Below are 26,279 nucleotides of genomic sequence, written 5' to 3'. Positions count from 1 at the left end.
TGTCCCTGGGCCGATTTCCACCGTCTCAAGTCCCCTTGGACTCCACCGTCTTAAGTCCGCTCGGCGCGGCAGGATTGTCGAGATTTGAACCCTTTAAATGTTTTTGGAGGTTTGACCAATCAAGAGATGAAATCAGCCTCAACTTTGAAGATTACATTCAACTTGCAAATAAAGCTTCTGAGGCATCAGCCAAAGTTTCGTTATTTTATTGTTGCTCCTTGTGGTATTTTCTTGCTTAAATTAGGTCATACTTCCACAGTGGGAAATTTGATATCTTAATTTTGTGTCAATTAAAAGATTATTTGCCTGTTAGGGTTTGTGGGAGGTTGAGGACCCAAGTGGAGGGAGGCAAGGCGAGGTGTGGCGGATGTGCCCTTAAGCATGTTTTAATTTAAACTCAAAACAAAGTGCAACACAAAATACAAAGTATAAACCAAAGCAGGCAATAAACTTACTAACTGTAAACTAAAACAGACAGGACTCACGGCGCAGGAAACAAGGTGTGACAAGGGCAAAGACTCAACAAGGACTGAACAAAAGCAGGGAACTATATACACATAGTAACTAGAAATGCCATTTCTAGGGACTTCACTTCCGGCTGCAAAGAAGATGGCGGCGTAGCTACGAAGCTCTGATATCGTGTCTTCATTTTTGTAACAGTAACCCTTAAAAGCTGCTCATATCACTTAAAAGGAAAGTGAAGAAGAAATGCCAAAGCCTTCGAATACAAAACAGTGTGAACTCTTCACTCGTGCACGAAAGACTGGTACAAGCGGGACCCAGCCTAGCTCTCCGAACAGCCCTGACGCTAACTCTGCTAAAGCTAACATGGCTAGCATTGAAGACGTGATGTGCGAACTCCGATCACTGCGGTCAGAATTTGGGATAAGATTTAATGTCGTGGATCATTGTGACATCGCGAGATGCTGTGACTATTGCGAGACCGGTAGCGAGATTGGGAAAATCTAACATGGCGCCGCCCTGCTGCTAAGTTAGAATTAGCTCTATATTTCTAATTATGATCGAATTTAACGACTAGATAATTTTTATTTCTTTTTTTCTAAGAAAGATTTGAAATATCCAGTGTGGAGGACCTCGAACGTTTTATTGACGATTATTTTTATAGCTGCGCGATGGATGATCTGGCTAATCGTGACAATCCTTCTAAAAAAAGGAAAAATGACTCGTCAACAGATACGGATGATTTTGTAACCGCCGAAGTCTCGGTGAGTGTGCTGGATTCCATAAATACTCTACGAAGAGGTACAAGACAAGGGTGCCCAATGTCTCCTTTATTATTTGCTATATTTATTGAGCTGCTTGCATTAGCTATACGTCAGGATAGACGGATCCAAGGAATCCACTCTGGGACAATAGAACTAAAATTAATCTATATGCCGATGATATATTACTCTATTTAGAAGAACATGCTATCTCGTTAGGGGAAGCATTTAACTTAATAACTAAATTCTCTCACTTATCAGATTACTCTATTAACTGGACAAAATCAACATTATTGCCTATTACAGAAAATTCATGGAACCCCACGTCAGGATCCACACTACTCCTTCCCTACAGGAAATTTAAAATACTTAGGTGTCAAAATTTCACCTAAGTTAAAGGGATACTTGACTTATTTAGCCATTTTTGGCAGTCAAACATTAACATTTTGCCTATAATAAATTTTATATTTTCATTATTTTTCATGTACAATTAGTACCTTTAAAAACACATTTTGCAACTTGCTGTCGACTGAAAATGACATCACAAGGCCTCAGGTAACCAATCACAACGCACCTGTTTTCTAGGTTTGGTCATGTGGCATTCATAAGCTGAGCTGTGATTGGTTACCTGAGCCCTTGTGATGTCATTTTCAGTCGACAGCAAGTTGCAAAATGTGTTTTTAAAACACTGCCACTCCCGGAATTTTCCTTTTTCGCTGCATGATCCCCCCCCTTACAGAGCGAATAATCTCCATTGTCTCCATTGAGCTGCAAACTGTTTTGCATTTTACAAACGATTGTGTTAGCTCTTTGACCCCAGAGCATTGCAAATTGTTTTGCAAACGATTGTGTTTGAGGGTGGAGGGAGGGGCCAGTAGGTACTCACCAACATCCTGTTTTGTCTTTTGAGCCAAGAAACATTTTGAATTTGCCGTAAAAAAAATATTTTTATTACAATAGCCTGTCATTTTATGAAGAGCGTAGTTGCATCTGAAATATTTCTATTGAAAATCTTTCGTGAATGGGAATTTGATTGCAGTCTACACACCAATAATAAAAATCTACCCTGGAAATATCACATATTCCTAGAACAGAAGAATGAAATTACCACCCAAACATTTCAATTTCAGTTTTGAAAAAACAACACAGAATGAGAAGGTATAACTTCGAAAATGTTTTTATTTCACATGAAGATGTGCAGTCTGACTACATACGAACAAAGCGCTACATATAAATTGGAGAAATGTAGCATACAATTGTCCCATCTAGCAGTTTCCACATTCCCAAGGTGAAGCTTTCCTGCATTTGCCACAGGTAAATTTGCGGCAGTGTACACAACGTTGAGTACTTTTGTTTTTATTGCAGAGTATGCCCACCTGGCACTGAGTCTTTTTGTGCTGAGAAACTCTCATCTCACGAAGTAGTTGTTTGTGCTCTTCCTCCTGTGTCTTTTGCTGCATGTGCCTGTTTTTGAGCTCCTCTGAAAGCTCCAGCATGAACAATCGGCGACTTTCTTTTGATTCTTTACATGCTGTGTACAAAACATGTGCATTTGTGGCAGCCATGTCAAGCAGGTTGTAAAACACAGCCATGGGCCATCTTCTTGTTCCTGCACGCACAGAGTAATTTCGAAGTTTCTGATCCATGATGTCAACACCACATTTGAGATGGTTGTAATCAATGACAGCATTTGGTTTTTGTTTTCGGGTGTCCACAATTTCCACTTTCTGATGCATGGTGCTCAAAAGACACACAGATTTATTTTTTTTCGTCGCATACACAGTCAGCAAGGCTCTTCCATATGTGAACACCTGTGTGGAGTGCAACTGGCGCCCCGAGGTTTGCTTTGCAGATGCTGGTAGCTCCCGACGATTTTTGTTGATGGTGCCAAGCAGAGTTGTATTTCGTTGAAGGAGCCTGTTAGCCAATGACAGGGAGGTGAAGAAATTGTCCATAGTAACAGTCCTTCCCTGGTCCATAAATGGTTCCATCAATTTCAGAACAATATTCTCTGACAGCCTCTCTCCCGTTCGACGAAGGGGGAGGGTAGGGGAGGGGCTCGTAGGTGCTGAACTCGTTGAAAGGGTACTTATGATTACAAAGGAAGGCAATTGATGTACAGTTGCGGGGGATAAAGTGCTTAACACCTTGAAAGGGTGATTAAGAATACAAAGGAAGGCAGTTGGAGATGTAAAGTTGTGGGGGATAGGGTGGGGGGGGAACGGAGTGGAGAAAAAATTCTGCAGTTTGGGAGAATCAGTGTTTTAAAGGTACTAATTGTATGTGAAAAATAATGAAAGTATCAAATTAATTATAGGCAAAATATTAACTTTTTATTGCTATAATGGGCTAAATAAGTGAAGTATCCCTTTAACTGAATTAACTTCTTTAAATTTTTTACCATTATTGGATAGTATCCGTCGTGACCTGGAGCGCTGGAATAATCTTCCTCTCTCTTTAATAGGACGGATAGCTACTATAAAAATGAAAGTTTTACCAAAGATAAATTATTTATTTTCAATGACTCCATTTAAACCTACGTCTAATTGGTTCCAATCGCTGGACTCTGCTATCACAAAATTCTACTGGAATAAAAAAAAAAGCAATCTACTTTTCGATCTACTCTTCAGGAAAGTCAATCTAAGGGAGGTTTAGAGGCACCAAACTTTATGTACTACTATATAGCTAATCAACTACAATATCTTGTGCTATGGACACAACCCAACAGAGATACTAACTGTTGGTTGGAATTGGAGCAGAAGGATTGTAATAACCTGAGACTCTTAGATTTACTCTTTATTACAAAATCGATAAAACGACACAATTGTTTTAAAAACCCTATGATAGCCGCCACCCTGACTGCCTGGTGGAAGGCATTAGAAATGACAAACTCCCAATTGGCGCCCTGTGGGCTTTCTCCCATTTGGCATAACCCCGACTTTCAACTTAATAATCAGTTGGTTCCATTTAAGCTTATGGGAGCAGAAAGGAATTACACACCTTCATCATCTTTTCTCAGATAATAAGTTTATATCGTATACAAACTTGGTCCAAAAATATGAAATAAAAAACGGACATTTCTTACATTATCTGCAAGTTAAAAATATGGTCAAGAAACAAATCCCAACACTTCAGGATACGCTCCAACTGCCTGTCTTAGCTTAAGATATTATAAAGCTTTCTCCAATAACAACAAAAAAAATATCAAAAATATATGTTATTTTTATACATAGATAAAACGTATTTACCGACTTTAAAATGGGAAAAAGACTTGTCTATAGTTCCCGAACCAGACTTTTGGACCCAAATCTGTGAAAATGTACTTAAAGCTACTCTATGTAGGATTTCCCAAAAAAATATCTTAACAATAGCCTTTTTATTTGACCATTTATGACTGAAACATATTCTAATTAGTAGATCAACATCTTCGCTGTTCACAATGGGTACTCCTACAAGCCTCTCGCCAATATTATTTAGGAAGCGTCTCGTCCGAATCCTTCGAATTTCCCGCCCTCTGCCTGCGGGATGTGACGTTATTCGCGTCTTCGTCAGTTGTTTCCTGTCGCACGAAGACGGAACTAGTACAGATTTTCGCTGCCCCAGACACCCGCTGTTACTCCGCGGAAGGCTGCTCAAAAAAAAAAAAAGAAAACAATGTCAAGTGCCACGAAAAAAAAAAAAAATCGAAACTTGATAGTGACCGGCGCCGAGAACGAGAGTGAACATTGGTTTGACATTCATTTCAGCGGTGGAGAGCGTTGAGATCGGACTTGGATTAGAAAAGTGATGCACAGCTGGCTTTCTTTCTACTCGAAAAGGTAAGAAGCGAGTATCTTGACATTTAGAAGAAAATGTGTTGTTTTCAAATAGCAGTAACCTCAAGATCGATCACTTCTCGGTCGTAACTATTGGGGTGAAAGTGAGGTGGACGGCAACATTTAGAGTGAAAGGGGCGGCAAAGTTGAATGTAATAGAACAGAATGACTTTATGAAGAACAGACGTTCCATTCCGCGGCGTTTCAATCAGGCTAAATGTCGCCTTATTTTCCCTCCGTGAAAACAGCCTATTGTAGCTACATTATGCTAACGGAATGTGAACGGTACTACTGAATGGCGATAACATTCACGGCCATATCACACTAAGTAGTGAATGGGTCTATGTGTTTTTCACAATCGTCAATTTCCATAACTGACAGCCCACCTTTCGGCTAACGCACAATGACGCTAGCCTGGGGGCAACATACACTAATAATGACTAGAATCAGGTTGACGTCCGTCGAGCGGGGTGACTACAATATGTAACTGCATATTAACATCGGAATGAGGTCCAATTAATTGACGTAATTTGCACATCGTTTTGGAGTACAGCACAGGACTGGACTTCGACCGACTAAAGCAATATGATCTGCACGTCCCGTGGACATCAATTGTTTAGTGGGGATCGAGAGTCTCATTCCGTGAAGTGGCCAGCTTTGTATAACATTATAAAACTTCTTACCTCTGAAAACATAGTTTCATTGGATATGAAGAGCCCAGTCTTCAGTATTGAGGTCGTGCACGTACGAGTGCGCGCAGCGTGTACGAGCGTGCAGTTTGTTTTCGGCCACAGGTGGCAGTAGAGATTTGAAATTTTAAATCTTACATAGAGCTGCTTTAAAAATGACAAAACATACAAATTTGCAACTTATCCAATATAAGATACTTCATAGAACATATATTACACAATATATGATGAAAAAAATGGGACTCTCTGACTCCGACATTTGTCTCCAGTGCTCACAAAATACTGCCGATACCTATCTTCATGCACTATGGTCATGTACTCCAGTGCTATATTTCTGGACTAAAGTCTTGGAAAAGCTCTCTGATATATTAAACTGTAGGCTTCTTTTATCTCCAAGATTGTGTTTACTAGGTGACTTAACAATAACTAAGCTACCATGTAAACAATCTCAATCTATACTTATAGCCCTTACTATTTCTAAAAAAAATAATCCTTGTCAATTGGAAAAATAAACATATATTTATATCTAAATATCGACCACTGGTTAAACCCACTAATAAATTATATATATATATATATGGGTACCAGTGGGGCGCTGTGGGGGCCCGCCGTGCCTCGTTCTGCGGCCTTGTGCTCGGGGGTGTGGGCTGGGGCTGGGGCGGGGGTGTTCCGGGAGTCTGGGTCGGCTCGCCGACCGGTGTCCGCTCGGGTGGCGTGGGGGTGGCCTTGGTGCTGCCGCGGCCTGAGGGATTCCGGTGGGGCGGTGCTCGCTTTGCTGGGCCGCGGTTGACGGCTTCTTTCTCTGGTGGCGGCCCTTATACATGCCAGATCCATCGCACCAGAATTCGCCTCTCCCTCCCGCAGCTCGTTGAATCTGTGGGTGCTGGTGTCTGTGGATCTCACTTTGCTTTATCTGTCCTTCCCTCCTTCCTCTCTTTAGTTTTTCCTCTGGTCACTTAAGATCTCCTCAATTTATTGGAAGTTTGAGGTTTCTGGGGTTGGCATAAGACTCTGGTTTTGTAACCACGCAGGAGGTGTTTGGTTGGTGTTGGATTCCACTGTGATGGACTGGATGTACTGGTTTCTATGGATCTCACTCTGCCTCATCGATCCTTCCTTCCTTCCTCTCTTTAGTTTTTCCTCTGGTCTATTGAGATCTCGTTAATTTGTTGGAATTTAGAGGCTTCTGGGGTTGGCGTAAGACCTTGTTTTTGTAACCATGGGGAAGGCAGGAAGTGTTTGGTCCGTGCTGGATTTCACTTTGATTCATCCTTCTTTTCTTTTTATCTTTTCTGACCTTTTCTCTGGTCTCCTGACCATTTGAACCTCACGACTCTGGCGAGACTCTGAAGTACCAGGTTAAGGTGAAGGGTAATGGGATTTTTATAAGGTTTTAGGTGAATTAATGAGTATAAATTTATATATATTTTCACGCACACGCACGCGCACACACGCACGCAAACGCACGCACGCACGCACATGCACGCAAACGCACGCACACATACACAGATTAAAAAAAAAAAAAAAAAAAGGCTAGAAAAACATATGCCGAGCTTGATAGGTGATGACCAGCAAGGCTTTATTAAAAGAAGGCAAGGCTGTCACAATATCAGACGAGTCTTAAACATATTATACGAGAGACGCAATGCAGAAAATACGGCAATGCGAGCAGTGGATGCATGTCAAGCCTTTGACAGGATAGAATGGAACTATATTTTGAAACTCCTTCCAAAGTATGGATTTGGAGAAAGTATTGTTCAATGGATAACATTATTGTACACAAATCCTACTGCATAAATTCTCACCAATAATAATATTTCGGAACCCTTTGTCTTACAACGTTCGACTAGGCAGGAATGTCCCCTGTCACCATTACTGTTTACATTAGCTTTGGAACCTTTGGCTGTGATAGTTAGAACCCAAGAAGGAATTTCTGGTATCAACATTGGAGTAGAAAAACATCTCATTTCACTGTTTGCAGACGATATATTCTTCTTGACAGACCTTAACAACACCCTTCCTAATTTGGTGAATCTTATTGAGGAATTTGGCAAATTCTCAGGTTATAAAATGAATAATACAAAATCAGTGCTTATGTTTTTGAACGAACAAGGCAGACAGAATTTAAATTTTAACACTAATTTCACAATCGCTAAAGATGGCTTTAAATATTTGGGAGTTAAAATTACTCCTGACATTAACAAAATAGTTCCTGCAAACTATTTGATTTGAAGATTTGCTGAACCGATGGTCTAACTTACCTATTTCCATGATAGGGAGAGTACATATCATAAAAATGACAATTTTATTATTTTCAGGCACTTCCTTTACCTTTACCATCTTGCTTTTTTGATACTTTAAATAAGGTATGTAGACAGTTCATTTGGAACAATAGAAAAGCAAGATTACGTCTTAAATTATTATATATGCCTTATGAAAGAGGCGGTCTCCGAATCCCAAATTTAAAGTGGTATTGTATTACATGGCGGGACAGCTGGTCTCAGCCTCTCATTACTTTGACACGAAAATACCACCATCTTGGGTTAATATTGAACAACAGTCTATTCCAGAATTGCCAATAGGCAATTATCTTTATTCTGCACATTTGCATAAATTGAAGAAACAAACTAAAAATCCCTTCTTGAGGAATACTATTATTATATGGCACACAATACATGCACATGTGGGAACTTCCTTGAACAAGTCTCAGTTTACTCCTTTATGGCATAATGATCGGTTTATACCTGGCAGAGAAGATGGAGGATTTAAATTATGGAAAACGAAAGGTATCCATGCAATTAATTATCTGTACAATAATGGAGAATTGCTTACTTTCAATGATTTATCTGAAAAATATCAAATTCCTCAAAAACATTTTTATAAATATTTGGAAGTTAAGAATTTTCTATCATCAATGTTTAAGGGAATTAATCATTTACCGAAATTAACACCAATTGAGCAAGTGGGAACACAGGAAGCGAAAGGCCAGTTGTCCAAATTTTATAATCTGATTATGACAAACTCCAAGGACTCTGCATAGATAAACTTAATGCATGGAGAAGGGATTTGCATGATGACATAGAGGAATCGGATTGGAATAGGGCTTGCTTGAAAGCGCAAACGCAAACAATTAATACAAGATTAAAATGAATACAATACAAATGGTTAACAAGAGTTTATATGACACCTGAAAAACTTTATCTTATGTCAGGCAATATCCCTGATACATGTATTAAATGCCAAGAATATAAAGGAACTCTTATTCACTGTATGTGGGACTGTCTAAAGATAAAACAATTCTGGAAGGATGTCATTAATGCTATGTCAGAAGTATTAAGAATCAAAATACCACTGTGCCCTAAGCTTTGTATTCTGGGGATATATCCTAAGGACTTTAGCTGTACCAAAAAGGAGGTGAAAGTATTGGATTTTGGACTTTTGCATGCACGAAGAGTTATTGCCTTGAACTGGAAGAATGTGCAAACACCTTTTTTGAAACAATGGAGAAAGTAACTGTCGGAGTATTTGGACTGGAAAGGCTGACGTATATTGCCAGAGGCAAACTGAGAGACTTCCAACAATTTTGGGAGCCATATATTACCATCATTTCATCTGGAAAATAGGGACAAGACACTTAAATTACTTTTATTTTAGGGTATAGTTTCTTTTATTAATTTCCTTTTTTTTTAAAAATAATTTCCTGTAGATGTGCACATAACGTGTGTGTGTGTGTGTATCGCATTGACTGTGTATGTATATGAAAATTTTGCAAATATGCACGCCATGGTCACATATATGCATATGCATGTGTGCGGACATGGGTGATTTTGTTACAGTTCTGCAGGTTTGGGAAGAATGTATGTGTGGATGTGTGTAGGGTGATGATGTTTTGTTCTATTTGAGTTTGTGTTCTGCATTGTGAAACAAAAAAAACAATAAATATATTGCAAAAAAAAAGAAAAAAGAAATGCCATTTCTTTGGAAATGGCGTGTGAAGGCAGGAGAGCTGAATGAATACCTGTGGGATGATTTGGAATAATGTTGAATGATGTTGAATGATATTGAATGATATTGAATGATGTTGAATGATGTTGAATGATGTTGAATGATATTGAATGGTGTTGAATGATATTGAATGGTGTTGAATGATACTGAATGACATGGAATGAGCTTAAAGGTGCTGTCTGCCAGTTTCACTCTGGAAAAGGCACTTTTTAAATACAGGATTTAAACAAACTACTTCTCAATTTACAGAGCAGGGCTTGTCTTCATTTCTGTTGGTGAGTTTGTCCTAAACCCGCACCCCCCAGCCTGTATTTTACCATTTTGTGTTTGTTTTGTAAACAGCGGGACGTTTCTGTGGGAAGACAGTATTTCCAACCCTCCAGCCAATCATAAACCGCGGGGGGGGGGTGTCAGCGTGTCGCAAACGTGGCCGGGCGAACGTGTCGGCTGCGTGATGTCACTCCCGCGGCAATTTGAAAGCACACACGGATTATTATTTTTTTTTCACTCTCACACTCACAGAAGCTTAAAAGGGTGAATGAGTGAGTGGAAAAAAAATCCGCGCGTGCTTTCAAATTGCCGCGGGAATGACGTCACGCAGCCGACACGTTCGCCCGTCCCCATTTGCGACACACCACCCCGCCACTCTGCGATTGGCTGGAGGGTTGTAAATACTGTCTTCCCACAGAAACGTCCCGCTGTTTACAAAACAAACACAAAATGGTAAAATACAGGCTGGGGGGGTGCGGGTTTAGGACAAACTCACCAACAGAAATGAAGACAAGCCCTGATCTGTAAATTGAGAAGTAATTTGATTGTTTAAATCCTGTATTTAAAAAGTGCCTTTTCCAGAGTGAAACTGGCAGACAGCGCCTTTAACATGCTGAAGTTGGAATGTTGGAAGTTGGAATGGCTTGAATTCATCCAGAAATCTAGAAGCAGTTGAAGGAAGAAAAATAGCACAAAGGTAAAAAATAAATCAGCAAGAAACAAGAAAACAATGAAGAAATCAAGTAAGAAATGGAGATGGAAATGGAAGTAGCAAGTAATCGGGTAAGCAATGGAGTAAAGTGAGAAGAATTAAGTAAGAAATGAAGTAAGGAGGGTAGAATTGAGTAGCAATGGTGTAAGGAGTGGCAAACTTAATAAGCAATGGAGTAATAGTTACTCTGTTGAAATCAGGTCACATTTGCATTAGAATACTAAGCTAACATTAACAATAGCATGCTAATGTAGCATTAGCATTCTAATCTAGCATTAGCATTGGCATGCTAAGCTAGCATTAGCATTAGCATGCTAACATTAGCATTAGCATGCTAAGCTAACATTACCATTAGCATGTTAAGCTAACATTAGCATTAGCATGCTAAGCTAGCATTAACATGCTAACAGCACTAGCATGCTCACTTCCTGTTGAAATGGGGTCACTTCCTGTTGAGATGATGTCACTTCCTATTGATTTTAGGTCACTTCCTGTTGAAATCGGGTCACTTCTTGTTGAAATCGGGTCACTTCCTGTTGATTTAAGGTCACTTCCGGGTCACTTCCTGTTCAAATTAAGTCAGTTCCTGTTGATATGAGGTCACTTCCTGTTGAAATAGGTCACTTCCTGTTGAAATCAGGTCACTTCCTGCTCAGGTCGGGGCATATCCTGGCAAGAATCACAGGCATACCTAATCAATTGGCCAAAATGGCCGCCGCCTTAGGGGGCCAGGTTGGCGAGAAACCCGGGCATATCATTTGTCTAAAATGGCCGCCATGCATGGTAAGTTAGAAAATGGCCGCCATGCATGGTAAGTTAGGTGGTAAGATGGAAGAGCTCATGGCATGAATTGGTGGAATATATTGTAGTTGGAATGAAGTGAATCGGATGAATAATGTGGAAGTAAATGATAAATGTAGAATCGGCCATGTAAAATGTGGGAAATAATCGGGTACAAAATCGGGAATTGTCGGTAAGGTGTGAATTTTGGAACTGAAAAGCTGGAAGAGCTCATGGCATGAATTACTGGAATATATTGAAGTTGGAATGAAGTGAATCGGATGAATAATGTGGAAGTAAATTGAAAATGTACAATGTGGGAAATAATCGGGAGCAAAATCGAGAATTGTGGGTAACGCGTGAATTTTGGAACTGAAAAGCTGGAAGAGCTCATGGCGTGAAATGGAATATATTGAAATTGGAATGAAGTCAATCGGATGAATAATGTGGAAGTAAATGGAAAATGTAGAATGTGGGAAATAATCGGGTATGAAATCGAGAATTGTGGGTAACGCGTGAATTTTGGAACTGAAAAGCTGGAAGACCTCATGGCTAGAATTCCTGGAATATATTGAAGTTGGAATGAAGTCAATCGGATGAATAATGTGGAAGTAAACGGAAAATGTAGAATGTGGGAAATAATCGGGTGCGAAATCGAGAATTGTGGGTAAGGTGTGAATTTTGAACCTGAAAAGCTGGAATAGTTTATGGCATGAATTGCTGGAATATATTGAAGCTGGAATGATGTGAATCGAATGAATAATGTGGAAGTACCGTCAATTGAAAATGTAGAATGTGGGAAATGATCGGGTATGTAATCTAGAATTGTGTTTAAGGTGTGAATTTTGAACCTGAAAAGCTGGAATAGCTCATGGCATGAATTGCTGGAATAAATTGAAGCTCGAATGATGTGAATAGGGTGAAAAATGTGGAATTAAATGTGAAATGTAGAATCACCCATGAAGAATAATGGGGAAAAATCGGGTACGAAATCGGGAATTGTGGGTAAGGCATGAATCGTAGGAATAATAAAAATATATGCGGATGTCGCGTGAATTTTTGGAATAGTTTGAAATTGGAATGGAGTGAATCGGGTGAAAAATGTAGAAGTAGATGCGGGACAAAAAGTGGGAGGAATAAGTTTAACAATAACTGGAAAATGCCATTTCCGGAGAAATGGCATTTGAAGGCTGGAGAGCTGAATGAAAACCTGTGGAATGATTTCGAATGATATTGAATAATGGTGAATAATATTGAATGACGTTGAATGATATTGAATGATAGTGAATGATATTGAATGATAGTGAATGATGTCGAATAATATTGAATGATGTTGAATAATATTGAATTGAATGATGTTGAATGATATTGAATGATGTTGAACGATATTGAATGATGTTGAACGATGTTGAATGATATTGAATGATGTTGAATGTAATTGAATGATGTTGAATAATATTGAATGATGTTGAATAATATTGAATGATGTTGAATAATATTGAATGATGTTGAATAATATTGAATGATATTGAATGATGGTGAATGTTGGTGAATGATATTGAATGATGTTGAATAATAATGAATGACGTTGAATGATAATGAATGCCGTTGAATGATATTGAATGATAGTGAATGATGTTCAATAATATTGAATGATGTTGAATAATATTGAATGATGTTGAATGATGTTGAATGATGTTGAATGGTATTGAATGATGTTGAATAATATTGAATGATGGTGAATGTTGGTGAATGATATTGAATAATATTGAATGATGTTGAATGATACTGAATGATATTGAATAATATTGAATGATGTTGAATGATGTTGAATGATATTGAATGACATGGAATGATATAAAATGACCTGGAATGAGCTGAACATGCTTAAGTTGGAATGGTTTGAATTCATCCAGAAATCTAGAAGCAGTTGAAGGAAGAAAAATAGCACAAAAGTAAAAAATATATCAGCAAGAAACAAGAAAACAAGGAAGAAATCAAGTAAGCAATGGAGGAAGTAGCAACTAATCGGGTAAGAAATGGAGTAAAGTGAAAAAATTAAGGAAGCAATGAAGCAAGGACCATAGAATCGAGTAGCAATGGTGTAAGGAGTGGAAAATTGAATAAGAAATTGAGTAAAGATTGAGGAATCGAGTCAGCAATGGAGAAAGAGTCACTCTCTGTTGAAATCAGGTCACATTAGCATTAGTATACTAAACTAAAAGGAACTTAGCATTAGCATAATAACTTAATATTAACATTAACATGCTGACTTAGCATTAGCATACTAAGCTAACATTAACGTTAGTATGCTAACTTAGCATTATCATTAGCATGCTAACATTAGCATTAACATTTGCATGCTAACTTAGCATTAGCATGCTAGCGCATTAGCATGCTAAGCTAACTTTAGCATTAGCATGCTAACTTAGCATTAGTATTCTAAGCTAACATTAGCATTAGCATGCTAAGCTAACATTAGCATTAGAATGCTAACTTAGCATTAGCATTCGCATGTTAAGCTAACATTAGCATTAATATGCTAACTTAGGATTAGCATTCTAAGCTAACATTAGCATTAACATAACATGCTAAGTTAGCATTAGCATGTTAACTAAGCATTACCATGCAAAGCTCACATTAGCATTAGCATGCTAACTTAACATTAGCATGCTAATATTAGCATTGGCATGCTAACTTAGCAAATAGCATTAGTATGCTAATGTAGCATTTTCACTTCTGGGTCACTTATTATGGAAATCAAGTCACTTCCTGTTGATATCGGGTCACATCATGTTGATATCAGGTCACTTCCGGGTCACTTCCTGTTGAAATTGGGTTACTTCCTGTTGATTTTAGGTCACTTCCTGTTGAAATCGGGTTACTTCCTGTTGAAATCAGGTGACTTCCAAGTCACTTCCTGTTGATATCAGGTCACTTCCTGTTCAGGTCGGGGCATATCATATGGGCAAGAATCCCAGGCGTACCTAATCAATTTGCCAAGATGGCCGCCACCCTGGGGGGCCAGATTGGCGAGAATCCTGGGCAGATCGAATCGTTTGTCTAAAATGGCCGCCGTGCATGGTAAGTTGGAAAATGGCCGCCGTGCGTGGTAAGATGGAAGAGCTCATGGCGTGAATTAATGGAATGTATTGAAGTTGGAATGAAGTAAATCGGAGGAATAATGTGGAAGTAAATGGAAAACATAGAATGTGGGAATAATCGGCTACGAAATCGGAAATTGTGAAATTTGGAACTGAAAATCTGGAAGAGCTCATGGCGTGAATTACTGGAATATATTGAAGTTGGAATGAAGTAAACCGGATGAATAATGTGGAAGTAAATGGGAAACGTAGAATGTGGGAATAATCGGCTACGAAATTGGAAATTATGAATTTTGGAACTGAAGAGCTGAAAGAGCTCATGGCGTGAATTACTGGAATATGTTGAAGTCGGAATGAAGTCAATCGGATGAAAAATGTGGATGTAAATGGAAAATGTAGAATGTGGGAATAATCGGCTACGAAATCGGTAATTGTGAATTTTGGAACTGAAAAGCTGGAAGAGCTCATGGCGTGAATTACTGGAATATGTTGAAGTTGGAATGAAGTAAATCGGCTGAATAATGTGAAAGTAAATGGAAAATGTAGAACATGGGAATAATCGGCTACGAAATCGGAAATTGTGAATTTTAGAACTGAAAAGCTGGAAGAGCTCATGACGTGAATTACTGGAATATATTGAAGTTGGAATGAAGTCAATCGGATGAAGAATATAGAAGTAAATGTAGAATGTTTGAATAATCAGCGACGAAATCTGGAATTGTGGGTAAGGTGTGAAATTTGGAACTGAAAAGCTGGAATAGCTCATGGCGTGAATTACTGGAATATGTTGAAGTTGGAATGAAGTGAATCGGATGAATAGTGTGTAAGTAAATGGAAAATGTACAATGTAGGAAGTAATCGGGTCCGAAATCGGAAATTGTGAATTTGGGAACTGAAAAAGCTGGAAGAGCTCATTGCGTAAATTGGTGGAATATATATTGAAGTTCGAATGAGGTAAATCGAATGAATAATGTGGAAGTAAATGAAAAATGTAGAATGTGGGAATAATCGGCTACGATATCGGAAATTGTGAATTTTGGAACTGAAAAGGTGGAATAGCTCATGGCATGAATTACTGGAATATGTTGAAGTTGGAATGAAGGGAATGAGATGAATAGTGTGTCAGTAAATGGAAAATGTAGAATGTAGGAAGTAATCGGGTCCGAAATCGGAAATTGTGAATTTGGGAACTGAAAAAGCCGGAAGAGCCCATTGCGTAAATTGGTGGAATATATATTGAAGTTCGAATGAAGAAAACCAAATGAATAATGTGGAAGTAAATGGAAAATGTAGAATTTGGGAATACGGCTACGAAATCGGAAATTGTGAATTTTGGAACTGAAAAAGCTGGAAGAGAAGCTGGAAAAGCTCATTGCTTTAATTGGTGGAATATTTTAAAGTTGGAATGAAGTGAATCGGACGAAAAAACTGGAAATAAATGTGAAATGTAGAATCTCCCAATAGGAATGAATGGGGGAAAAATCGGGTACGAAATCGGAAATTGTGGGTAACACGTAAATATTTGGAATAAACAAAATGCACCCAAGCATGACGTGAATATTTGGACTATGTTAAAATTGGAATGACGAAAATCGGATGAATTATGTGGAAGTAGTTAGACGTCAAAAAAGTGAGCGGAATAAGTTGAAGAAGAAGAAGAAGAAGAAGAAGAAGAAGAAGAAGAAGAAGAAGAAGAAGAAAGAATGAATAACATATGTGTGAAGCCTTCACACAATGAGGCAACGAGAGCCACCTGGACAAGTGGACAAGACACAAGTGGCTTGGGGAGCTGATTGGGTAACACAAGGGAACGGGAAAACGCACAGGAGTACATGATAAAACTTGACGAGACATTGACAGAAAAGGAGACACAAGGAAAGCATGACCAAAAGACCTAAACCAAAACCCAGGTCACAATATTACACCCGCCCTCCTCCCCCCCGTCCCGCCCAACCCCTCGGGGGACACATCACAGATGTCTAAATGTAAAACACAAAAGAGTCCCAAAATGAGGTTGTGCGGTGGGGGGCCCGGGGGCGGGAACACCACCCACCCTCAGGGCCAGTCAGGAGGGCGTCCCGGGCGCCAGATGAGCGATGCCGGGCGGCGCCAGTCAGGAGGGCGTCCCCGGCGCCAGATGAGCGATGCCGGGCACCTCGTCACAGCCGGAAGCCGCGTCATGTGCGCCGCCAGAACAGGGTCAGGTGGTAGCCTCAGTGCCTGCGCCGCCGGAACAGGGTCAGGTGCAGGCCGCAGTGCCTGTGTCGCCGGAACTGGAGCGGATGGCGGCCGCTAGCCGGGCGCCGCAGAAACTAGAGCAGGAGGCGGCCGCTGGCCGGGCGCCGCTGGAACTGGATCAGGGAGAGACTGGAGCGCGTGAATCAACACCTCTCTGGCGGAAGCCAGATGCCGCAGGGCTTCATCCAATGCAGCCCCCGTCGAGAGCCTGTTGATGTGGATTGCCTCGGCTTGTCCCAATAATTTAGCCTTCTCCCCCTGGCTAATTCGTTAGCCAACAGTTTTTCCTCTGGTCACTTGAGATCTTAATTTATTAGAAGTATGAGGTTTCTGGGGTTGGCATAAGACTCCGGTTTTGTAACCACGCAGGAGGGGTCTTGTTGGTGCTGGACTTCACTTTGATGGATTGGATGTACTGGCTTCTATTGATCTCACTCTGCCTTATCGATCCTTCCCTCCTTCCTCTCTTTAGTTTTTCCTCTGGGCTCTTGAGATCTCGCTAAATTTGCTGGAATTTAGAGGCTTCCGGGGTTGGCGTAAGACTTTGATTTTGTAATCATGGGGAAGGCAGGAAGTGTTTGGTCGGTGCTGGATGTCACTTTGATTTACCTTTCTTTTCTCTTTATTTCTTTTTTTTTCTGACCTTTTCTCTGGTCTCCTGACCATTTAAATCTCACGACTCTGGCAAGATTCTGAAGTACCTGGTTAAGGCGAAGGGTAATGGGATATTTATAAGGTTTTAGGTGAATGAATGAGTATAAATTTATACGTATTTGCACGCACGCACACGCACGCACGCAAACGCACGCAAACGCACACACGCAAACGCACGCACGCACGCAAACGCACGCACGTAAACGCACGCAAACGCACGCACACATACACACACAAAAAAAAAAAAAAAAAAAAAAAAAAAAAAAAAAAAAAAAAAAGAGCAATGATGACAAGACGTTGAATCGGTAAGACTACCGAATGAACAATTCTGAGCTCTTCAAAAAAAAAAAAAAAAAAAAAAAAAAAAAAAAAAAAAAAAAAAAAGAACAGGGTCAGGTGGTAGCCTCAGTGCCTGCGCCGCCGGAACAGGGTCAGGTGCAGGCCGCAGTGCCTGTGTCGCCGGAACTGGAGCGGATGGCGGCCGCTAGCCGGGCGCCGCAGAAACTAGAGCAGGAGGCGGCCGCTGGCCGGGCGCCGCTGGAACTGGATCAGGGAGAGACTGGAGCGCGTGAATCAACACCTCTCTGGCGGAAGCCAGATGCCGCAGGGCTTCATCCAATGCAGCCCCCGTCGAGAGCCTGTTGATGTGGATTGCCTCGGCTTGTCCCAATAATTTAGCCTTCTCCCCCTCCGGGTCCATTGGTGTTCGAGTCTTTATTCCAGGCGTCTGACTTGAGCTCCAACACAAAATCCTCAGAAGTGAAATGCTACTGTAGACTTGTGTGCTGCCCTTTCCTAATAATAAAATGGGGTGTCTTCCTCCTGCTGAATCGCTCAAATCCACTTCTGTTTTAGTTCCGTGTCGCAGGGAAATGAATGAAATGAAAGGTAAGGCTATTTTAAAAAAAAGTTTAAAACGCAGGGAGAGCATCCCAGTCCGATACAGTGGCTTTTGTTTTTCGTCCGTTCTGTTGTTACGGTCGGTGTGAGCGACACAGGAAGTCGCGATCTGCAACAATTACGTATTTTCTGCCACAAAGTGCGGAAGTATGAAAAAGGTCCATTCATGTTTTGCAGTAATCCCATATAGGGCCACAGATCATCAAAAATGTGTCTGAGAATGCTTGCTCTTGTCTCGGTCAATATGATAATTGCATTTGTGAGTTGGAAAAGCACAACCATTGCAAATGTTACTTACTCAGATGACTTTTCATTCGTGGGCATTTGTACTTCTTAAACTGGGCAACAGCATTGCTGAGGAGAGTTATTATCAGCTCCTGTACAGATTATTTCAATTTTATTTTAAACAGGATCAACAACAGCTTCATATTTCATACATACTCGTCTCATGCACTTACTGAGTGAGGGACATCCCTTTCATTGAGCTGTAAAGCCAGAATTCCCTTCTTCTCTTTGTCTAGGTCCGGAGGATCAATACCTAAAAATGTAATAAGTACATATTCATGAAAACCTTTACCTTAGAGATCTTCTATGAAGAAAGCTGACACTCAAATGAAGTACTCTAATGTGTTGTAGATGATATATGATTGGCCTACTCTGGTGTCCTTGTCTCCATGGCCTCTGACCATAGTAGTCCAGTCCTCCACTCAGTATATCCAATGGGTCAGGGGAAGGATGTATTGGTCCAGCCTAAAACGACAAACTATTGCCTTACAAAATCTTGACGTAGGTCCTGCAACATGCCCATTTTTCTTAATGTGTGACAGATGACAACTCAATAAATAGCAAAAGTCTATACAACCCTTGTGCTGTTTCCATAATGTCAATAAATAAATAAATGAAACAAAGGTAGATCATCTTAGACCCTTTTCACTTTTAATGTGACCCACGTTCATATGAACGTAAACTGAACGTAGCGTATTTTTGCTTTTGTTATTCTATAGATACACCACAAACAAGCCTTAATTAGATGGGAAAGGTCTTCTTTTTTTTTTTTTTGCAACACCAGCGGCTAACAAACAGTCACAAAGTGCACACGTCAAATGTGATGCATGCTTGCCCGATGTTATCACAGCAGCGCTGTGTGTTGCTTGGGTAGCAAACGCAGACTGTATGTAATTCTGCCTTCGATACATGTCGTTTAACCTGTTTAATGACACCACCATTGGAGGTTACTGGAGAATTAAATACACAATAAATAGAATGACACACGTAGATTTAAACAAAGCATACTTCTTGATTAAACATTAGCACTAACGCTACAGTCAATGGATGATCGCATTCGAATACTAATGGAAAACTCGAACTGCGAGCAGCTATAAAGGGCCCTCGCAGCCTGGGCCATGTTGGAGTACTTGCACGTTGGGATACTTGCACGTTAAGGTACTGGCACGTTGGGGTACTGGCACACTGGAAGCAGAATTTCTTTGAAAATGGCATGATAAACCTATGCATGTGGATTTTTTATTTTTTTTGCCAGGTGTCATGAATGTGTCAAGCTCAAAGGGTTTTGGTGATTGTTAAGCTCTGCAAAAAATCAGCGTCCTTTTTTATTTTTAGGCAATGAGTTGCCCTGATTGGTATTTTTTGTAAAAGTATATATACACACATCATCGCTCGTACGCATTGAACAATGTTGCTTTTATTGTCCATAGAGGCTATCAAAAATAAATAAAACAAAATAAAAAAGTTCGTATGTTTGGATAGGTCTGATGCCAGTGAACATTTTGAGTGATGGAAAGTAAAAGAATATTCATAAATGAAGTTAGTTATTTAGTTAGTTATCACACTTAGAATGAGTTTACAATTTTTGTAAAAATACGGAAAGTGGGGTACATATATATATTTTTTTATGCCTCGAGGGCTAGGTGGCGCTGCATATATAAGTGAATGTTGTCATAGAGATACCTTAAGGCCTTGACTATAAACATACATATCAAGTTTGGGATTTTTTGGAGCATGTACCGGGGAGTTATTAAGCATATCCTTTTTCATCTGAAAACACAAAATTTGATGCCCCGCCCTCATCCTATAGTATTCCGAAAAGTCCAGATTGTTTTCCCCTGTCATTGGCTCAGGTGACATGATCCAGGTCAGGTTTGAAGCAAAGTAGATGAAACGTGTAGGAGAAGTGGGCAAAAGTATGCCCCCTATAAATGTGCAAAAACCATCAAAAATGGGACATTGAAAAATTCGTAGCTCACTTCCTGTTCATTTTAGCATATGGGTCCATGAGACTTTTTTTTGTAGGTCTTGGGCTCCCTCATACACCTAAAAATTTCCGTAGATCTGGCTTAAATGTACAACCCGGGGCTGGTTCGTTAAAAAATTCTAGGGGGCGCTATTGAGTCATTTTTGTAAAAATAGCACAATCCATGATAAAATATTTAAAATCATATGATAAAATCATTTTGCCAGGCCAGATGTGTGTGCCAAGTTTCATGTGTTTCTGTGCCAGTTTAGGTCCTCAAAATTGCCGTTGTTTTCTTGGCAAACAGCGCTTAGCCACGTCCACAGCGATTCGTGAAAACTCACAAACTTCGTGTTGTGACATAATGAAGGCCGAAACCCTCATCTGAGCAAATATGAGGTCGGTCCAGTTAACGTGTTTGGAGAAAAACGTTGAAAAAAAATCGTAAGGAAAAAAGTGCCACGAGGTGGCGCTATCCGTAAGATGAAATATAACTTCGTAGATGTCTTTAGGGCTGGACTCTCATCAATTGTGTGAAATTTTGAGAAGATTGGACCATCTGGGTCAAGTTAAAGCAGCTTTTATTCTCACGAAAAATTATCCGACTTTGCGGCACCATAGCGGCCACACCCTTTGGGAAAATTTACAATATTCGGCGTGGGGCATGATCAACATGTTAAGGCATTTCTGAACAATTTTCAACTGGATCCCTTCAACGAGCTCGGCACAGTAGCTGAAAACGTAAAGTATGACATTTATTTTTACCACTAGGTGGCGCTCTTTGTATAACCAAATTTTATCGTATAGATTAGTTTTCAGGCCGGGACTATTAAAACTCTTTGACTGCCAAAGACGTTTCATGATGATTAGTAAAATTCCAATGAATGGAATGCGATCTTTCATTTCGTAGCCACATTGTATATGTAGTAAAGGCAATCAATATTCTTTTTGCCATGAAAGATGAGTTAAAATGCTCAAAAGCAGCTGGCACTGTGGATTTTTTTGTTTTGTTTTTATAACACCTGGCAGTCAAAGAGTTAAGTTGCATGAGAAGTTTGAAATTTTTTGGAGCTTGAACATGGGAGTTATTAAGCATTTGCTTTTTCTGGACAAATGAAATTTTAAAGGCAATATTTGATGCCCCGCCCCCGTCATATAGTATTTAGAAAAGTCAAGAGTTTTTGCCCAGTTGTTATCTCAGGTATTGAGATGATATATGCCAAGTTTGAAGTCAATCGAATGAAAATTGTTTGCAAAGGGGGGAAAAGCATGACCACAGTGAATGTGCCAAAATAGGCCAAAATTGGACATAAAAAAATTCATAGCTCACTTCCTGTACATTTTAGCTACATGCTCCCAATTGACCTTTTGTGCGTCCCGGGGTGCTACACGTGCCTGCCAGTTTTCGTTGCTCTAGCTCAAACATGCCGGGCTTGGTTTTTATTTTTCTACGCTAGGGGGCGCTATAGAGTAACGTTGTTATGACAACGTCAGAATATCAAATTTTTTGCCGGATCTGAAGAGTGTGCAAAGTTTGGTGAGTTTTCATAAATATTTAGGTCCTCAAAAATGCAATTGTTCGCGGAGAATAAAGAAGAAGAAGAAGAAGAAGGAGAAGAAGAATGAGATCGAAAAACAATAGGGACCTCGCAGCGATAGCTGCTCGGGCCCTAATAAGCATTAACTTTGTGAGTTCCTTCAAATAACGAATATTCGCACATAAATCAATACGACTCCCGATGACAGAAAATTCATGGAACCTTGCAAGTGGATAGCATCTGCAGCACCAGCATCACTAGAACAACCTCCCTAATTCTCTAATAGGACACACAGCCACCATTAAAATGAAATGTTTACCCAATATAAATGATTTATTTTCAATAATTCCATTCAAATCTACGTCTAACTGGTTCCAGTCAATATTACAAAATTCTACTGGAATAATAAAAATGCAAAAATTAGTCTACTCTGCAGGAAAGCAAATGCGTAGGAGATCTAGAGGCACTAAATTATATGCACTATTACAGTGCTCAGCAGATATAAGTACACCCCCTTCGAAAAATTTAATGATTTTATTCAATATCTTAATGAATTAAGAACAATTTCCAAAGTTTTGACAAAATGTTTTCTGTAGAATATGTGCTTAACTCAACATGAAAGGGTTGTAATGGAATGCATAGAATTACAAAATTTTCAGTTTAACTTAACTAATGCAAAAAATTAATGCATCCCATAACAAAAACATCATCTATAATTTTCTATGACCTCCATGACTGTTATGGATAGCAACTTGTCTGCTAGAACTTGGAGCATCCAAGAAAGGGTGGACTGTGCACTGTGTACAGTCTGTGTTTTAAGGCGTGTGTCTACTGAAATGTCATTTCCGGTAGTCCTAGCGCTAAGTAAAGCAACTACACCCATGAAGCCTCAAACTTCGTGAAGATCGGAAACACTCGGAATTTGCCATTAAAACCTGATTTTTAGTCAAACTACGGTTCACAACTTGCATGAAATGACGTATCTGTATTACAAGACAAATTAATTTTGGAAATATGAATTGTATTTAATCTTTGAACTCTGACCTTTAACCATCACAACTAATTGCCTAACCCTTACCCCAACCCCAACCATAACCCAACTCAGACCTAAACTCTAAAACCAAGTCTTGACCCTCAAAAAGAGGTCTGGAGTTGTGAGGACCGGCCAAAATGTCCTCACTTCACAAAAAAAATTATAGAATTAGATATTATAGCTGGTTAGTTATATACAGTGCTCAGCATAAATGAGTACACCCCAACAGGTTTGTTCGAACACCTTCAGTTTCCTGTCAGAATTAAGATTTTCTCTTTAATACTATACTACAAAAATACTCCCACAAATGTATATTTGGAATTTTTTAACAAAGTTCATCAGCGGTGTGTGAATGGGTACAGACAGGTCCACCACCAAGCAGTGTGTCACTCCATACTAGGGGTGTGAATTGCCTAGTACCTGACGATTCGTTTCGCATCACGATTCATAGGTCATGATTCGATTCGATACCAATTAATCCCAATATGAATTCATAAGTCGATTGTTGCGAATTTTTTTTATTCAAATTTAGAAAATACTAATCAGTAAACATGTACAGTGTAAAATTTGTATGAAATTGTCAGGCCTGCGGGCCCAGCCCGCTGAGTGTGCGTGTGTCTTCCAGGTGTGGTGCATTGGAGTCAAGCAGCAGGTGTGTCCAATTAATCAGCAGCCTACTTAAGCCAGCCTCTGACTCAACCACACCGCCAGATCGTCACAACTCCTGAACGAGTTTGTACATCCAGCTTTACCTTGAAACCTGAACCAACCTTTTATTGTCTCTCCTGACCTGCATTTCAATCCTCCTTTCAGCCCGCTGTCCTGCCCGCCGACCCAGACCTTGACACACGCCTCGCCACCCAGAACCAGCCCCCAGGACCCAACGGACTGCAACCTCCTTCTGGCCATCCACTGTTGTAATAAAACTTTGCCAACTCATTCATTCTCTTTTTCTGCATTTGGGTCACCCCCCCGCACCGGAACCGTGACAGCACGATCTGGCCAGCTATGGACCCAGCAGAGAATGATTCCGTTCGTCAGACCCTGACCGGACAAGGCTTGCTTTTGGACCAACATGACAATGCTCTGAACTTTTTGATTGGACAGGTACGTGAATTCTCACAAGCCCTCACGACCCTCCAACAGCAACATGCGGCCTTTCAGACACAAAGACAATCCGCAGCTACACCTGCCATGCCCACCGCACCTCGTCCCCATGTCATTAAAGAACCGTATGTGCCCACACCGGTCCCTTATGATGGTGATTTAGGAGCTTGCCGTCCCTTTCTAGTCCAGTGTTCTCTAGTCTTCAGTCAGCAGCCTCTGTCATATGCTTCCGACCATGCTAAGATAGCTTACCTCACAGGCTGCCTCCGTGGCGCGGCTCTCGCATGGGCCACTGAGGAGTGGGACAAACAGTCCCCTGCTTGCACATCCTCTTCCGCCTTTACGAAGGAAATGAGGAAGGTCTTCGACCACCCGGTCCGTGGGAGGGAGGCTGCAAGACGCCTCATGTTGCTACGACAGGGTGCTCGTAGAGTGGCAGAGTTCTCTGTTTTGTTCCGGACTCTCGCCGCTGAGAGCAACTTTAATGATGAAGCGCTACAGGAAGTCTTCCGGGCAGCATTAAATGAAAACATCAAGGACGAATTGGCCTCGAGGGATGATCCGAGCTGTCTCGACTCGCTCGTTGACTTGGCCATAAAGCTTGATTGTCGCCTCCGGGAGCGCAAAAGAGAGCGCAACGCCAAACTACAGACTCCGCCCACGCTCCCGCCCACGCTCCCGCCCACTGCTGGGCCATCCCTGTTTGATCCACCTCCCATGCCACCGGCTCCAGCTTCAGGTTCGGGCCCGTCCCCGGACACCGGCAGTGTTCCTATGCAGCTGGGACGTGCTCGTCTGTCGGACTTGGAGAGGGCGCACAGACGTTCTTCTAACCTGTGCCTATACTGTGGAGCCAGCGGCCACTACATCGCTCAGTGCCTCCTCTCGGCCGAAAGGACTGACTCGCCAGTAATGGGGAACGTATTGGTGAGTCCCGTTATGAGTTACCCCGCTTCTAATCGTTTTATGCTCTCTGCCACCCTCTGCTGGGGTAATATGTCTCTGCCCGTGTCAGCCCTTGTAGACTCCGGAGCCGATGAGAACCTGATTGATCACCGTCTGGTAGAACAAATGGCTATAGACCTGCAAACCTTGACCACTCCTTTGGATGCCACAGCCCTAAACGGTGCACTGATCTCCCATGTCAGACAACAAACGGTACCAGTTGTACTCAAGCTCTCGAGTAACCACCAAGAGGTAATCAGTCTACATGTATTTGACTCCCTCCAAGTTCCCATAGTGTTGGGCATGCCATGGCTCAAGCTCCACAACCCACATATTGACTGGACAGTGCCCAACATCATTTCATCAACATCATGCCTTTTGGCTTAACTAACGCCCCCGCTGTCTTCCAGGCCCTGGTCAACGATATTCTGCGTGACATGATTGGGAGGTTCGTCTTTGTATATCTTGACGACATCTTGATTTTCTCAAGTTCTGACTCTGAACATAAAAGACACGTACGTCAAGTTCTCCAGAGACTCCTTGAAAATAAGCTTTTTTTTGTGAAAGCTGAAAAGCGTGAATTCCACGTAACCAAGACCGCCTTTCTGGGCTACGTAATTGCTGAGGGACAGCTCCAAATGGACCCCGCCAAGACGACTGCAGTCACCGAATGGCCCAGACCCACGTCCAGAAGGGAGCTGCAACGCTTCCTTGGTTTTGCCAACTTCTATCGCCGATTCATCAAGGACGACAGTCGTGCCGCAGCTCCTCTTACCGCCCTCACGTCCACAGTGGTGCCTTTCAAGTGGTCTGAGGAAGCTGACCTGGCCTTTAGCGAGCTCAAACGTATGTTCACCACTGCTCCTGTGCTTGTCCATCCAGATCCGCAGAGGCAATTCATAGTTGAGGTGGATGCCTCGGAGGTGGGGGTCGGAGCGGTTTTTTTCCCAGCGGTCTCTGGAGGATGGTAAGGTCCACCCGTGTGCTTTCTACTCCCGCAGGCTCTCTCCGGCCG

At 41.0% G+C, this 26,279-nt stretch overlaps 1 protein-coding gene across 6 annotated transcripts in view; it reads right to left on the bottom strand.

Annotated features, from left to right (window-relative positions):
* The window catches only part of trappc11 (trafficking protein particle complex subunit 11), a 411,517-nt gene that overhangs the window by 259,068 nt on the left and 126,170 nt on the right, over positions 1 to 26,279 (bottom strand). For all 6 annotated transcript variants that reach the window (XR_013284891.1, XR_013284892.1, XR_013284890.1 and 3 more), the window contains 3 exons: positions 19,047 to 19,140; positions 18,849 to 18,928; positions 18,689 to 18,767 (listed from right to left, as the gene is read on the bottom strand). Coding sequence is in view for 3 of the 6 variants with exons in the window: in XM_077531543.1 (XP_077387669.1) it covers positions 18,689 to 18,767; positions 18,849 to 18,928; positions 19,047 to 19,140 (253 nt within the window). In the remaining 3 variants the exon portion in view is untranslated. The remainder of the gene's footprint in view (positions 1 to 18,688; positions 18,768 to 18,848; positions 18,929 to 19,046; positions 19,141 to 26,279) is intronic.

This window comes from Festucalex cinctus, chromosome 9 (assembly GCF_051991245.1).
Source record: "Festucalex cinctus isolate MCC-2025b chromosome 9, RoL_Fcin_1.0, whole genome shotgun sequence".
Taxonomy (NCBI): Eukaryota; Metazoa; Chordata; class Actinopteri; order Syngnathiformes; family Syngnathidae; genus Festucalex; species Festucalex cinctus.
This window is presented reverse-complemented; position numbering and strand designations above follow the sequence as displayed.